Raw genomic sequence first — 12,975 nt, 5'->3', positions numbered from 1 at the left:
GCAATTATTTTGCAATTTCTAGATGTTTCCGACAAATTTTAACTTCAGATTCGTCATTAGCAGGCCTCAATTAGTAAGTATGTCAAATATGAAGACAATCGGAGAGGGGTCCGGTCATCTTAAGTCATACCCAAGAAACTTGGCATATGCCTTCTGAGAATTTTGGGACTACAGCACTGGTGAGATTGGTTGTGATTGGACATTTCCCTGTGGTATTTCCCCCATCACTCATATGATGGTAGAGGCAGGCAGATGCTGTACCCGCAGTTAAGAATATTTACATAAAGCATGATGGTAAATAGTGACGTACATGTTTTACCCAAAACAGCTGGTGTTTTTCTTTCCTACAGCGAGTATAACTTCAGAAATGAGGAAGGTACCCATTCTGTAAATGGGCTCTTCGTACAAAAAGGCGAATTGAGTGGTGAGCCATCTGATGATGCAATTATCCCCGTTTTATCTGGAATGATCGATGGGGAAAAGGTGATAGGTACCATCGAAAAGATGGATGATTGGCTTAAAAACAAAAGGGGAAATCATAGTAAATCCCACTCTTCAAATAAGTCTTATACGCAAAAAATTATGTTAACCAACAGAAGACGTGGATGAAAGACTTATAAAAAAGTCTATATTTTATAATCTCTTCAGAGGTCTTTTTTCTAAAATCTCTGCACTTATAAACTTTAATTCGATACATCATAAAGAATCGCTCTTCCTCGATCGCTACTACGGGCTGCCTTTTGATGAAGATCCATAGGGTAATTTCCAAGAAGTAAAGGAAAAAATAGAAGCTCGCTTTACGCAGACAGCTAAAGAATCGGGAACCGTTGAGATTCCTACGAGTCTTCCCCCTTACTTAGAATTGGTAGAAGAGGTGTCTATAGAGAAAGAGGCGTTAATGAGAATAAATGCTGAAGAAGTAGAAATAGACGGGGCAAAAGAAGCTGTAGCGATGACAGAGAAGCTCTTGGCTTTAACGGGTGCTGACGAAAATATTGAAAAGCTTCTTACACAGATGAAAGAAACAGTAAAAATCTGGGAACAAACAAGTCTTGATTATAAAGAAGGATTGACTTCTTCTGATTTTCTTTTCATCTCGGCTGATACTTTTAAAATCGACATAGGACATCAGCTCACTAAAGTGAGAAGTTGGCTAACAGAGATGGCACTTGACGAAACACATGGCATGCAGAATGAAATAAATCAATCCCTAAAAAATCAAGTTGCTACAGTTGAAAAAGCTGCAGAAATGAGGGAAAAAGCACAAGAAGCAAGAGAAGGAAAGGACGTAGAAGATCCCGATCTAGACGAATCTGAAGTTGAACCAGAAGAGCCGGGTTTTGTTGAGTAAAAGAAAATCAACAAATAAGAAATTTAAAGAAACAGCATGAAGAAAACAAACGTTTTAAGTGAAGAGCCTTATCAAGAAGATATTACGAACAATACTTCAGTAGAAATAGGGGTATTCAATTCTTTTTATGGAGACAAGGGCTCAGCTCAGTCAGTCTATCAAAATACACTGACTCTTCTGAAGACGGTAGATGGGAAAGAGACGATTCAAAAAGGAGAGGAGAAAAAAGTCTTCCTGCCAGGGGATGATGTGTACTACACGTTGCTCGCTGTGTCACCAGAAGACCTGTACCCTATCGATTGCAGAACAATCGATGACGTAATAGAGGATTTTCCTCCTGTAGTGATTCCTAAAGAAAGCGTTGACCAACACAACTCAGCGATAAAATTCGTCACCCGCATTTTCACCTTTCCCACATCAACACTTGCTAAAGAGTACGTGGAAAAGCTGCAAGAGTTTAACGATGCTAAAGAACCAGATAACATAGTCATCGACGACTGGTTAAAAACGACCGAGATGTTTAAGGATCTGACCTTTGATAAAATACTCATCGCAACCTCTTATCTCGCTACGTATCCCGTCACTTTTTTAGGAAGCAAAGATCAGGTGACTTTTTACATGTATCGATGTTTTACCGATCGCCCTTCGGAGTACATAGGAGATATCGTCATCGAGAAAAACAGCAAAAGCTCTTTTCCTGAGACCGATTCCGATCAACTCTTTACTATCTCGTACACACCTACAGGAGGAACCTCTGTTTTTCTTTCCTACAGCGAGTATAACTTCAGAAATGAGGAAGGTACCCATTCTGTAAATGGGCTCTTCGTACAAAAAGGCGAATTGAGTGGTGAGCCATCTGATGACGCAATTATCCCCGTTTTATCTGGAATGATCGATGGGGAAAAGGTGATAGGTACCATCGAAAAGATGGATGATTGGTTCGCAAGTGAAGAGGGTAGTTCTGTAATTACTTGGAACACTTTTAATACGATTTTTTTGATCGTTAGCGTAGTTGCTTGTATCGCTGCGATTATTGCACTTTTTTTTGTTTTTTACTTCAGGAACAAGCTCAGTTACCAAGTTCAAGTTGCTCAACAAGAGAGATTTAATCAGGATATGGCCCAAAGGAGGCACACTATGTAAAATAGATATGCAGAAAGCACAGGGATAAATACCGATCTGCCTGAATCTCAAGCTAAACAGAATACATTTAGGGAAAGAATAAGAATCAATAAAATTCTAGCATATGAAGCTATGGCCATGCGAAAAAACTTGAAAGAGATAGAGGCTGTTAAAGAACAGACATTAAAAATTATGGAAGAGCTGGGAGCCGATCAAGATGTTCTAGATGCCTACAAAAGTCTAGCAGATGGGATAAAAGGGGTCAAAGGCGCTAAGGTCCAATATTCCGAAGATAAGATAAGTGCAGAGGAATACTACAACAAAGTACAATCTTTTGTTGAAACAAAAGCGGAATTATTGCCAACAATAGAGATTTGGAACAGCTCATCTTCAGAATGTGACAGCAGAAACAGTTAGTAAAATAGAACAATTACGACAAGAACAGGAAAGGATCGCTAAAGAAACACAAGAGATAAGGGAAGAAGAAGAAAAAATAAGAGAAGGAAAGGAGAACGCAGAAGATTCTGATTTAGACGACTAACGTTGAACCAGAAAAGCCGGGCTTTATAGAGTAAAAAACTAATAGGGAGAAAAAATGCAGAAAAAAGAGAGAACAACTGGAGAACCTTATCCAGAGGATATCACGAATGACACCAAAGTAGAAATAGGGGTGTTCAGTAGTTTTCACGAAAAAACGGATACCTCTCAATCTATCTATCAAAATACGCTGACCCTACTGAAGACGGTAGATGGGAAAGAGACGATTCAAGCCGGCAAGAAAGATCAAGTCCTTCTACCGTTGAATGATGAGGGTGAGCTGTCTGTTATGTACTCGTTGCTCTCTATATCTGCAACAACTCTTTACCCTATCGATAGCACTGTGATCGACAATGTATTTACTGACGATTTCCCTCCTGTAGTGATCCCTGAAGAAAATGCCGATCTGTACCAATTGGCGATAAAATTCATGAATCGAATTCTCACTTTTCCCTCATCAACACTTGCCACAGAGTACATGGCAAAGCTCCAAGAGGTCAACGATGATGAGAAGCACGATACCACAATCATCGACGATTGGTTACAAACGACTGATATATTTAAGGATCTGACTTTTGATAAAATCTTTATAGCTAACTCTTATCTTTCGACTTATCCAGTCTCCTTTCTAGGAGGGGAGGATCAGGTGACTTTTTACATGTATCAATCCAATGAATCTACAGGCGTCGATTACATAGGAGATGTCGTCATTGAGAAAAACAGCAAAAGCTCTCTTTCCGTGATTGATTGCGATCAACGCTTTGTTTTTTAATCCTATGACTTTATCCTTTTAACTATTTTTACTCTTCTTTGATCACATCACCCCCATTCACGACCGGGATCAAGAAAGTGTGGGGCGTTACCCCCACACCCCCTATACGCCTTCATGGCGTGGTGCTATGCACAGGGGAGCACTTTACCTTTTTTTTATCCTTTCTTTGGACTACTATGAGGAAGGATTCAAAGTTAATAAAATTGGATCAATCAATAAAGGTTTTGTTATTTTAATGCTTTACAAAATTATAATATGAACTTAAGACAATTTTGCCTCTATATATTTTTTGTGCAGCTTGCATACTTATGTTATGGCAAAGAGCACTCGTCTTACTGTCTTTTTTCCTCTTCTTTATCCATTGTGTAATACAATAAATAGTTCAAACACAATAAAATGACATAGATTTTCAGCGAAAAATGAAGGCTCGACTAGGACTCAAACCCGGGTCTCTGGCATACTCTGTCATGAGTTACCGAGCCGGCCTGATTTTTCGCTGGCGCTGTTTTACCTGTGTGGAATCGTCTCTGCAAGTGCTACTGCAACGGGATCTGTTGCCTTTGAAACACTATAGACGTCGACGTTGCCTGGTTCCTCCCAGCATACTTAAGATATTCCAGAACAAACAGCAATCTCCTGGCTGAACTAGGGACAAGCATTCTGTTGTATTTTCTTATGCTGCATCCACCTGCTCTTTAGCCTGTTAGGCATTCTCACTATATTTCATATAAGCAATACTCTTCGAATTGGAAAATTGAAAATGTCAAACAGGGGTTGGCTTACACCAAATTCTACTTTTTTACTTTTTTCATAACAATCATTGTAATCTGAGAGACAAATTCTGCATGCTAAGTGGCATTTGCTCTCGTCCACAAAGACCCCCTTGTCCTCATAAAATCAGTTCTGATCAACTTTCTCAGTTACCCATATCTGATACTTTTATAGGATTCCAGTTGTCGGTGGAAATTCCTTCTCACAGACGTGGAATTTTCCATTGCAATGGCTCTTTTTTTTTTCTTTAAGGAGAGCTCTCAACTGGATAGCTTGGCATAGGGAATCAGCAAAGCATAATCAAATAAGAACATATTTGCATTCACACATAACAAAATGCATCAATTAACCCTTACACCTAAATTTAATTGGCCAGCTGTTAATTACATACATAAAACAGAAAGAATCAATCCTGATCTTAACAAGTTCCACGTACATCATTCCTATTGTTCATTCCCAAACATAGCAGCCCCCATAAATGCCTGCTTTTTTCTCTGAAACTGTCTCCTCCCTCAGGCCAATTATCCACTTCAACTTAACACAATTCTTGAGGTATCTGTGATGTTAATTTTTCGTGACTTACAGGAGTTCTCAAATAAACGAGTCATCTAGTCCTTGCCACTCCTCTTCCCTGACGAAACTGTGGTGAGTTGGAGTCTGGTTCTTGAAATGCAGTGAGACAATTTCAGCAAACAGAGAACTATCTTCACACGTTGATTAGGCAACACGAAAAAATAAAATCTTTTACTCAAAGGCATATTGAGCTCTTTGCTTCCTTGTGGTTCTTTTGGCATAACTTGAAGACAATTAAGTGACTCGTTGAATGATAAAATCGCTCAGAAGGATGACAAAATCCACACTGCTCTATTCTGGCCCATCTCTGCAAGAACTCTCTAGGGGATACTGATTCATGTGAAGCAGTCCATTTCCTCGAAATCTTCACCAGGTATGTGTAGTGTAGATGAAGCTTTCACTTTGTCACAGAGATCTAGGAGGGGTGGAAATTAGGAGTCTTTTGAAGAAAAGCTCAGAAGTGTAAGGAATACATCACCGGAGTTGAGAATCCGTGAGACACACTACAAGTGGACTCAAACTGGTGTAAGCAGTAGTAGAACAAACACAGTATTCTGCAACTCAGTTCATGCCATATGTTGGGCATAACCAACATTATAGAGCATACCATGCCTCAACTGGCACATTCCCATATTCTGCACACTCTGTACCTTTATAACACCATTAAGCCTTGTTTCCATGATTATGAAAAACTAAATATGCTGACCAAGGCAGTAATTTATTTTATTAAAAACATAAACTAAACGTAATGTTTCAACCTTCTAGCAAGGTCTTCTTCAGACTCTGTATCAAGTACAAATGTAACAAGATACAATAACAGGGCATTATATACACAAACATTACTCCCTCCAGACTATTAGAAAGTTGTTCTGGAACTTTCTAGCAGGTTTCCCTTGTCATCTGTACTTTCACCTAAAAGGCTAATCATATTTACTTCCATATAGAATGTGGTTGGACTTTTTATCTCACTCTCTTTTTCCTTCATTTTTCTTCCTTCTCCTCTCCTGTTTCTCTCTTGTCCTTTCCACTCTTTCTAACACCTTCTTCCATTTTTTGTTTAACTTCAGTCCCCCATTCCAGTTCATTGTGTCTTCTTCACCTTTCTTCTCTATTTCCTTGGCCTCCTTCCATTTTCTCACTAGCATTCTCTTTTTCCTTCCTATCTGCTTAGCCTCATCCCACTCTGTCATGTCCTGTTTCTCTTGTGTGTTTAAATATCACATTCCTGTCTCTCTTAAGTCGTACATCATCCCTATGTTGTTTCAACCTGTCTTTCAGCTTCTTTTTAGTTTCTCCTATGTACACATTCTGACATTCTTTACATCTTACAAGTAGTAGACTTCACAAAAGGAATTAAGTTAAATGAGATGAAGACAACAATGTTTTGTTTCAGCATTGGCTGAATTGGTTATGAATGAATGGGAAAAGAAAGTGATAGAAAAAGGAGGTGACAAAATAATTCTGTTTTGCAGATATGTGGACGATTGTTTTGGCATATGGAAGGGAACGAAGAGGCAGCTCGACATTTTTGCCAAAGAAATACAAGATGAAGAAAGAGGGATATTATTGGAATTTGAAATAGAAGAAGAAGACAAGTTAAGTTACCTAGATATATTGATGAAATGGAAGAGAGGACAAAAAATTGAAACCGCTTGTCATCAGAAGAAGTGTGCAGCAGGGGTATTCTGCCACAAAAGAAGTGAGGTGACAAAAATAAATTTTATAAAAAATATGGAGGACAGAATAAAGAAAATATGCACGAAAGAATGAGAAAAAGAAGGCAAAATAAATAGCCTATGGAAAGAGCTGGAAAATAATGGCTATGAGAAGCAGGATAGACTGGACATAAACAGAAGAAGGAAGAAAAGGGGCAGGGGAGAATTGGAAGAGAAAGAGGAAGAGAAAGAGAAAGAAAAAGAGAAGGTTTGGAATAATGAGTATGGGGAAGACCACAGAAAAGGTATGCAAAGTGCTTAGGAAAGAGGGCATTAAAACTTACTGGAAGGGAGGGAATAGCGAAGAATGCAAACAAGAAAAAGGAAAACAGAGGAAGAGGAAGGGATTATCTACGAAGTAAGATATAAAGAATGTCAGAGTGTGTACATAGGAGAAACGAAAAAGAGGCTGAAAGACAGGTTGAAACAACATAGGGATGATGTAGGACTTAAGAGAGAGAGGAATGCGATATTTAAACACACGAGAGAAACAGAACATGACATAGAGTGGGATGAGGCTATGCAGATAGGAAGGGAGAAGAGAATACTAGTGAGAAAATGGAAGGAGGCCAAGGAAATAGAGAAGAAAGGTGAAGAAGACACAATGAACTGGAATGGGGGACTGAAGTTAAACAAAGAATGGAAGAAGGTGTTAGAAAGAGTGGAAAGGACAAGAGAGAAAGAGGAGAGGAGAAAGAAGAAAAATGAAGGAAAAAGAGAGTGAGATAAAAAGTCCAACCACATTCTATATGGAAGTAAATATGATTAGCCTTTTAGGTGAAAGTACAGTTGACAAGGGAAACCTGCTAGAAAGTTCCAGAACAACTTTATAATTGTCTTTAGGGAGTAATGTTTGTGTATATAATGCCCTGTTATTGTATCTTGTTACATTTGTACTTGATACAGAGCCTGAAGAAGACCTTGCTAGAAGGTTGAAACGTTACGTTTAGTTTATGTTTTTAATAAAATAAATTACTGCCTTGGTCAGCATATTTAGTTTTTCACTCTACCTATGCATGTGCTAAACTATTAATTATACAATGAGATTGACTACTCAGAGTGAATTAAGACATATTAATTGATTGATTTATTGATTTGTTGTTTTAAGTCCACTTTATGCACAGGAAGGCTAATTGGGACTGGACCACAGTTTAAAGTGGGATCCGAACCACTGTGCCATGTGCCTCCACCGGGTATCGAACCCAGGATGCCTTGAAGACATATTAATGTTAATCATTTGATAAATATTACAACACATGAATTATTGAATATTTGGTTATTAACACATTCAAATGTGTGAAATTACATACACATGACTATGTCCTACAGTGCCATTTGTGGTTTTTCTATGTGCAAGCAGTATTGTTGATGAAATGAATGTGTATGGAACATCATGCATGTGGTGCAGAAGCAAACATTTAATGTAGACGCCATGTGAATAGAAATGCACACACACCAGAATAACAGATTTCTAGCTAAAAATGTGCACAAAATCGAAATTATTCTTATCAATCATCAGTCGGAAATACCACAGGAGTGCTATCTATCACCATTTGTGGTGGCAGTCCATATATGAAACAATACATCATTAGAAAATAAAAATTGAATATAATACTAAACAATTTAATAAAGTTTATCATTTCTGGATCATAGCATTGCCTTTTACCTTAAACCGTGCCTGAAGCACATCAGCCCAATTACTTTCTTAAAACTTGAAATTCAAGGATATTGCTGAAACCAACTATGGATAAAACCTACAAAACTCAGATAATTCAATAATAGGTATATTGTGATACAAGTTGTATAAAATGATTACTTAGTTAATTTATTTATATCAATGCCTTTCTGACAGATTACACTAATTTCTGTAGTACTTATTTTTTCTCCCTAGATTAAAATTGCCACAAGCAGTATCATTGCATGTGATAGAAAGATGAAACTCAATTATGATCTAAAAATGTACAAAATATTATCATTCAGATATTCATCTGTTGGATAAGAGCTATTCTGTGTACCAGAAAGATGTTCTTTGATGTCCATATGAAACCTTTTAAACAATAAAAATGGAGCTGAACCTTTCAAGAGTGGACTACACCCTAGTGGGTCTAACATGCCATCAGGCTATGAAACTGTTGCCAGGGTCAGGCCCAAAACAACCTCAAAAGGTACGTATTCTTATGTACTTGCTTTACAGAAATGTATGTAAGCCTCCTCTGCTATACTGTGTGGTTTTTAACATCTGTGAAATTGCCTAACTGGAAATTCAAAGTTGTTTTCCTCCAATTGCTTTCTGTCTTTCAGCTCAACAAAAGTTCCTTCTTCCCAGAAGGGTGTGGGTTAAGCCAGTTGTCACAGAGATATATATATATATATATATATATATATATATATATATATATATATATATATAATATATATATATATATATATATATATATATATATATATATATATGTATGTATGTTTCAGACTTGAAAGAAAAGTGTAGTTCAGCATACAATTGTAGAGGGCTGAGTCGTTAGTTTTGTTTATGAGATCTAGGTGTAGGAACTCCTGCATGATAAACTGTATGAGCAGTATGCCGGTAGCCAGGGTTGGCAAGGTAATGTACTCATTACGTTTATTGCGTAACCTACGCGTAATTTACTAGTAATTTACTTCACGTAGAAAACAATTTTTTTATGCAGATGAAAAGAAAAATCATTTTCATCATTTTGTTTTATGTGGATTTTCATTATGTATATCTACAGTGCGTCCATTTCGATCTTCAGCCGAGAGATCGGGAGAAGCGTGGCGGGCGGCGCTGGCGGAGATGCCGACATTTGCGGCCTGTAATGCCCGCTTATGTTTATGGACATATGCAGACAATGATATAAATATTGCAAAACGAGCACTAACCTGTGTTATAATTTACCATCTGTAATTCATCCAAGTTCTGCCCTTATATACACAAAAAAAAATACGCTTTAGAAATGATGTTAAGAGCCACAGATAATTAAACATTTTAATCATAGTTTTGGCCAGTAACATCCTGCTTAAGTTCATATCCTTGAAAGAGTTTTGTGCCGATGAAGATCGTTTGGAGGTTTCGAATGTGCAACACTGTATCAAGATTACGCTGTAGACAAAACCGTTAAAAGTCAATGGTGTTTGTGAGCTTCCTTGCAATCCGAAATCTTCGAGCTCGAGTTTTTTGTTCCTTCGCGACAGAGCTGTGAATATAGTGGCGAGCAGGTGTAAACCAAGAGCGTGTTAATTTCGTACTGTGCGCAAGAGTGTTATTCTTGGTTACTTGCCGTTACTTGTTTGTGTTATTGCAGTGTGTATGTGTGTTGTGTCAGTGAGAGGATTTTAATGCCAGCTGCAAGGTTCACGTTACGAGGGGGCTGATAAGTTCTCGGCCCGACCCAGCTACAGGCACGAAAATTTCAGGCTATTCAACGTATTCTCCCTGAAAGTCTACACACTTGGCACTTGGTGGATATCAGTTTGAACAACTCTTATAACACAGGTTAGTGCTCGTCTTGCAATATTTATATAAATGTCTGCATATGTCCATAAAAATAAGCGGACATTACAGGCCGCAAATGTCGGCATCACCGTCAGCGCCACCCGCCACGCTTCTCCCGATCTCTCGGCTGAAGATCGAAATGGACGCACGGTAGTTATTGTGCCACAATCTGGTGAATATACTTCAAAATGTAGTGTATGTGTGGATTTTTAAAGAAAATGTTTTGTGCTTGTAGTAAATTGTTTATTCTTGTGTTAATGTTCACTTGTATAATAACGAACGTAGTTACATTATAAATATATCTCAAAGCAAATATTTGAATGTAAATATTTCTATGTTGTAAAAATAATAAATACTCTCCATTTTTTCATTGTAGATGTTTCTTATTTACACACATACTCTGAAATATGTTTGTTAATTAATCTTTCATTGTTTTCTGAAATATGTTTGTTAATTAATCTTTCATTGTTTTCTAATATAAAACAAAAGAGTTCAGTTACTAAACACTGCTGCATCTGTACCTCATCCCATCCCTCCTGCTGAGAAGAAGTTATCTTAACTCGGTTTTGAATTGGACACAGCCATCTCACACATTGTCATTTCCTGCAAGAGCTGGACCCTCTGCTGTGCCGTACCTGTAGCATTGTTATAAGCATTCGGCACATTCTTCTCGAACATGCTGATTTTAATTTCCTCAGACAGATTTTTAACCTTCCCAATGATTTATCATCCATGTTGGGAGATGATGGCAAGGTTTTTACCAAATGTTTTCAGTTTTTGAAGCCTTGTACACTGTTTCTGAGGAAGTCTTTAGACTATCTTTACCTTTTTTAACCCTTCGTGGGTCACTCAAGAAAAATTACGTCGATGGTCGCGCACGGTGTCAGAGACCGGGTTCGTAAAATATGTTAAATTCATAGTCTAAAATGCCAAATCATGAATTATAATTAGATCTTTTCTTGCAACAATTGAGATTATATAAGACTATACAAATTGAAATTCTATAAAAAAGAAACCCTTCGTTAGACACGGAACAGCAGACCGGATTTTCAGTAAAAACTAGGTACGCCTATAGTCCTGCATAGACACAGACAGCAAGGGATTTCAACAAACCAAAAACAAAATTGTGGTGTAAAAGTGAAAGGTTAGAAACTCAAGACAGAGGGATGGTGTTGACAAAACAATAATTGATAAATGGCAACGTTAAAACCACACACCCAGAACTAGAGACCATGCACGACCAATGCAGGGTTAATGTGTTGTGTTTGTCCTGTGCAGGTCCCTTTACAACTTGCATTCTAACCTTTCTCAAGGGGCTCTTTACACTTTATTTTATTTTTTTAAAAAAAATATGTAATTTAAGGGTTTTAGATAAGGGGATCTTTCCCCATTTACTCAGAAGGGTGCATAATGGCCATACATGCTGAAGCACCCAAAAATTTCAAATTAATCAATCAGTCTGTAATTAATTCTCAGGTTGCTGTGGGAGATCATGATGGAATTTTGCAGCTATTTTCATTAAAAAAGGGTGACATCCAGATTGCATTCAAGACATTGCCTAGTTCAAAAATAACACGCCTGGAGTTAGGAGGAGCTCTTGGTAAGACTTGTGATGATTGTTACGAATGTAGAGTATTTTTGTATGTTTGTTTCAGTATTGCCATCCAAGGAAAAACTATTCATTAATAATTCATCATATGCACTAGTTACCAGCAGAGAATGGTACAATTTACGATTAATATTAGCAAAATCTTGTCACGTGAAAATGTCAAGATGAAACTCAATATTTCAATTCAGAGTAAAGTTATATAACCATAAGTAAAAGAAATACTCAGAATATGTAAGTAATTATATGTATGTTAATAGTGCATTAAAAAGTAAAAAAGGAAAAGTGTTCCCCTGTGCAGAGCACCACGCCATGAAGGCGTATAGGGGGTGTGGGGGTAACGCCCCACACTTTCTTGATCCGGTCGTGAGTGGGGGTGATGTGATCAGCATCACGCCCCTGACCGCCTTTACCCCCCAGGGTTTCCCCCAGGTACCCATGTTGTTCGACGCTGGGTGGGCGCCGGGGCTGCTTCCACCGTTAGAAAAGTTCCCGGATTTGAACCGGCCGGGGATCGAACCCGGGACCTTGAGCATGGGTTAATAGTGCATTAAACTAGTAATAATGTGCTGGAACTCATCCATAGATTAGCCTATATGTGCATAAAGTGAACTTAAAGAAAAACTCAAGTATGGAAATAATATTAAAATCATTACTCATTACATTTGTGATTGATTTGCTTTATTTTACTTCGCTTTTTTGTGCCACTTTTGGCTAATTTGCAAAGATAGGGATGAGTGATGACATGATGAAATTGATGTTATGAATGGACACTAACAAACATCCATGTCCAGGCCGGGATTCGAACTCGGGACCCCTGGCATCATAGGGCGATGTGCTAACCACTCTGCCATGGGGACCGGCTTCCTCATTACATAAAGGACATTGTTATCTGTGTCTTGTGATGTATTATTTGAAATGCATGTGTCAGTTGTCTCACTTATACTAAATATAAAATGTTTGTAATTTGTGGTCATATGTACTCCTATTTTTATGTGTATATTTGATGTAACTGTC

At 37.8% G+C, this 12,975-nt stretch overlaps 1 protein-coding gene across 1 annotated transcript in view; it reads left to right on the top strand.

The window, feature by feature from the left end:
• Positions 1-12,975, top strand: part of LOC145977804 (BBSome complex member BBS7-like) — a 62,264-nt gene that overhangs the window by 3,420 nt on the left and 45,869 nt on the right. The window contains exons 2-3 of the mRNA XM_083110105.1: positions 8,822-9,006; positions 11,829-11,952. Coding sequence (XP_082966231.1) covers positions 8,905-9,006; positions 11,829-11,952 — 226 coding nt within the window. The 5' untranslated portion in view covers positions 8,822-8,904. The remainder of the gene's footprint in view (positions 1-8,821; positions 9,007-11,828; positions 11,953-12,975) is intronic.

The sequence above is a fragment of the Lepisma saccharinum genome, chromosome 1, assembly GCF_977018435.1.
Source record: "Lepisma saccharinum chromosome 1, izLepSacc3.1, whole genome shotgun sequence".
Classification (NCBI taxonomy): Eukaryota; Metazoa; Arthropoda; class Insecta; order Zygentoma; family Lepismatidae; genus Lepisma; species Lepisma saccharinum.
The sequence above is the reverse complement of the archived record's forward strand: the minus strand, read 5'-3'. Positions and strand labels throughout refer to the sequence as shown.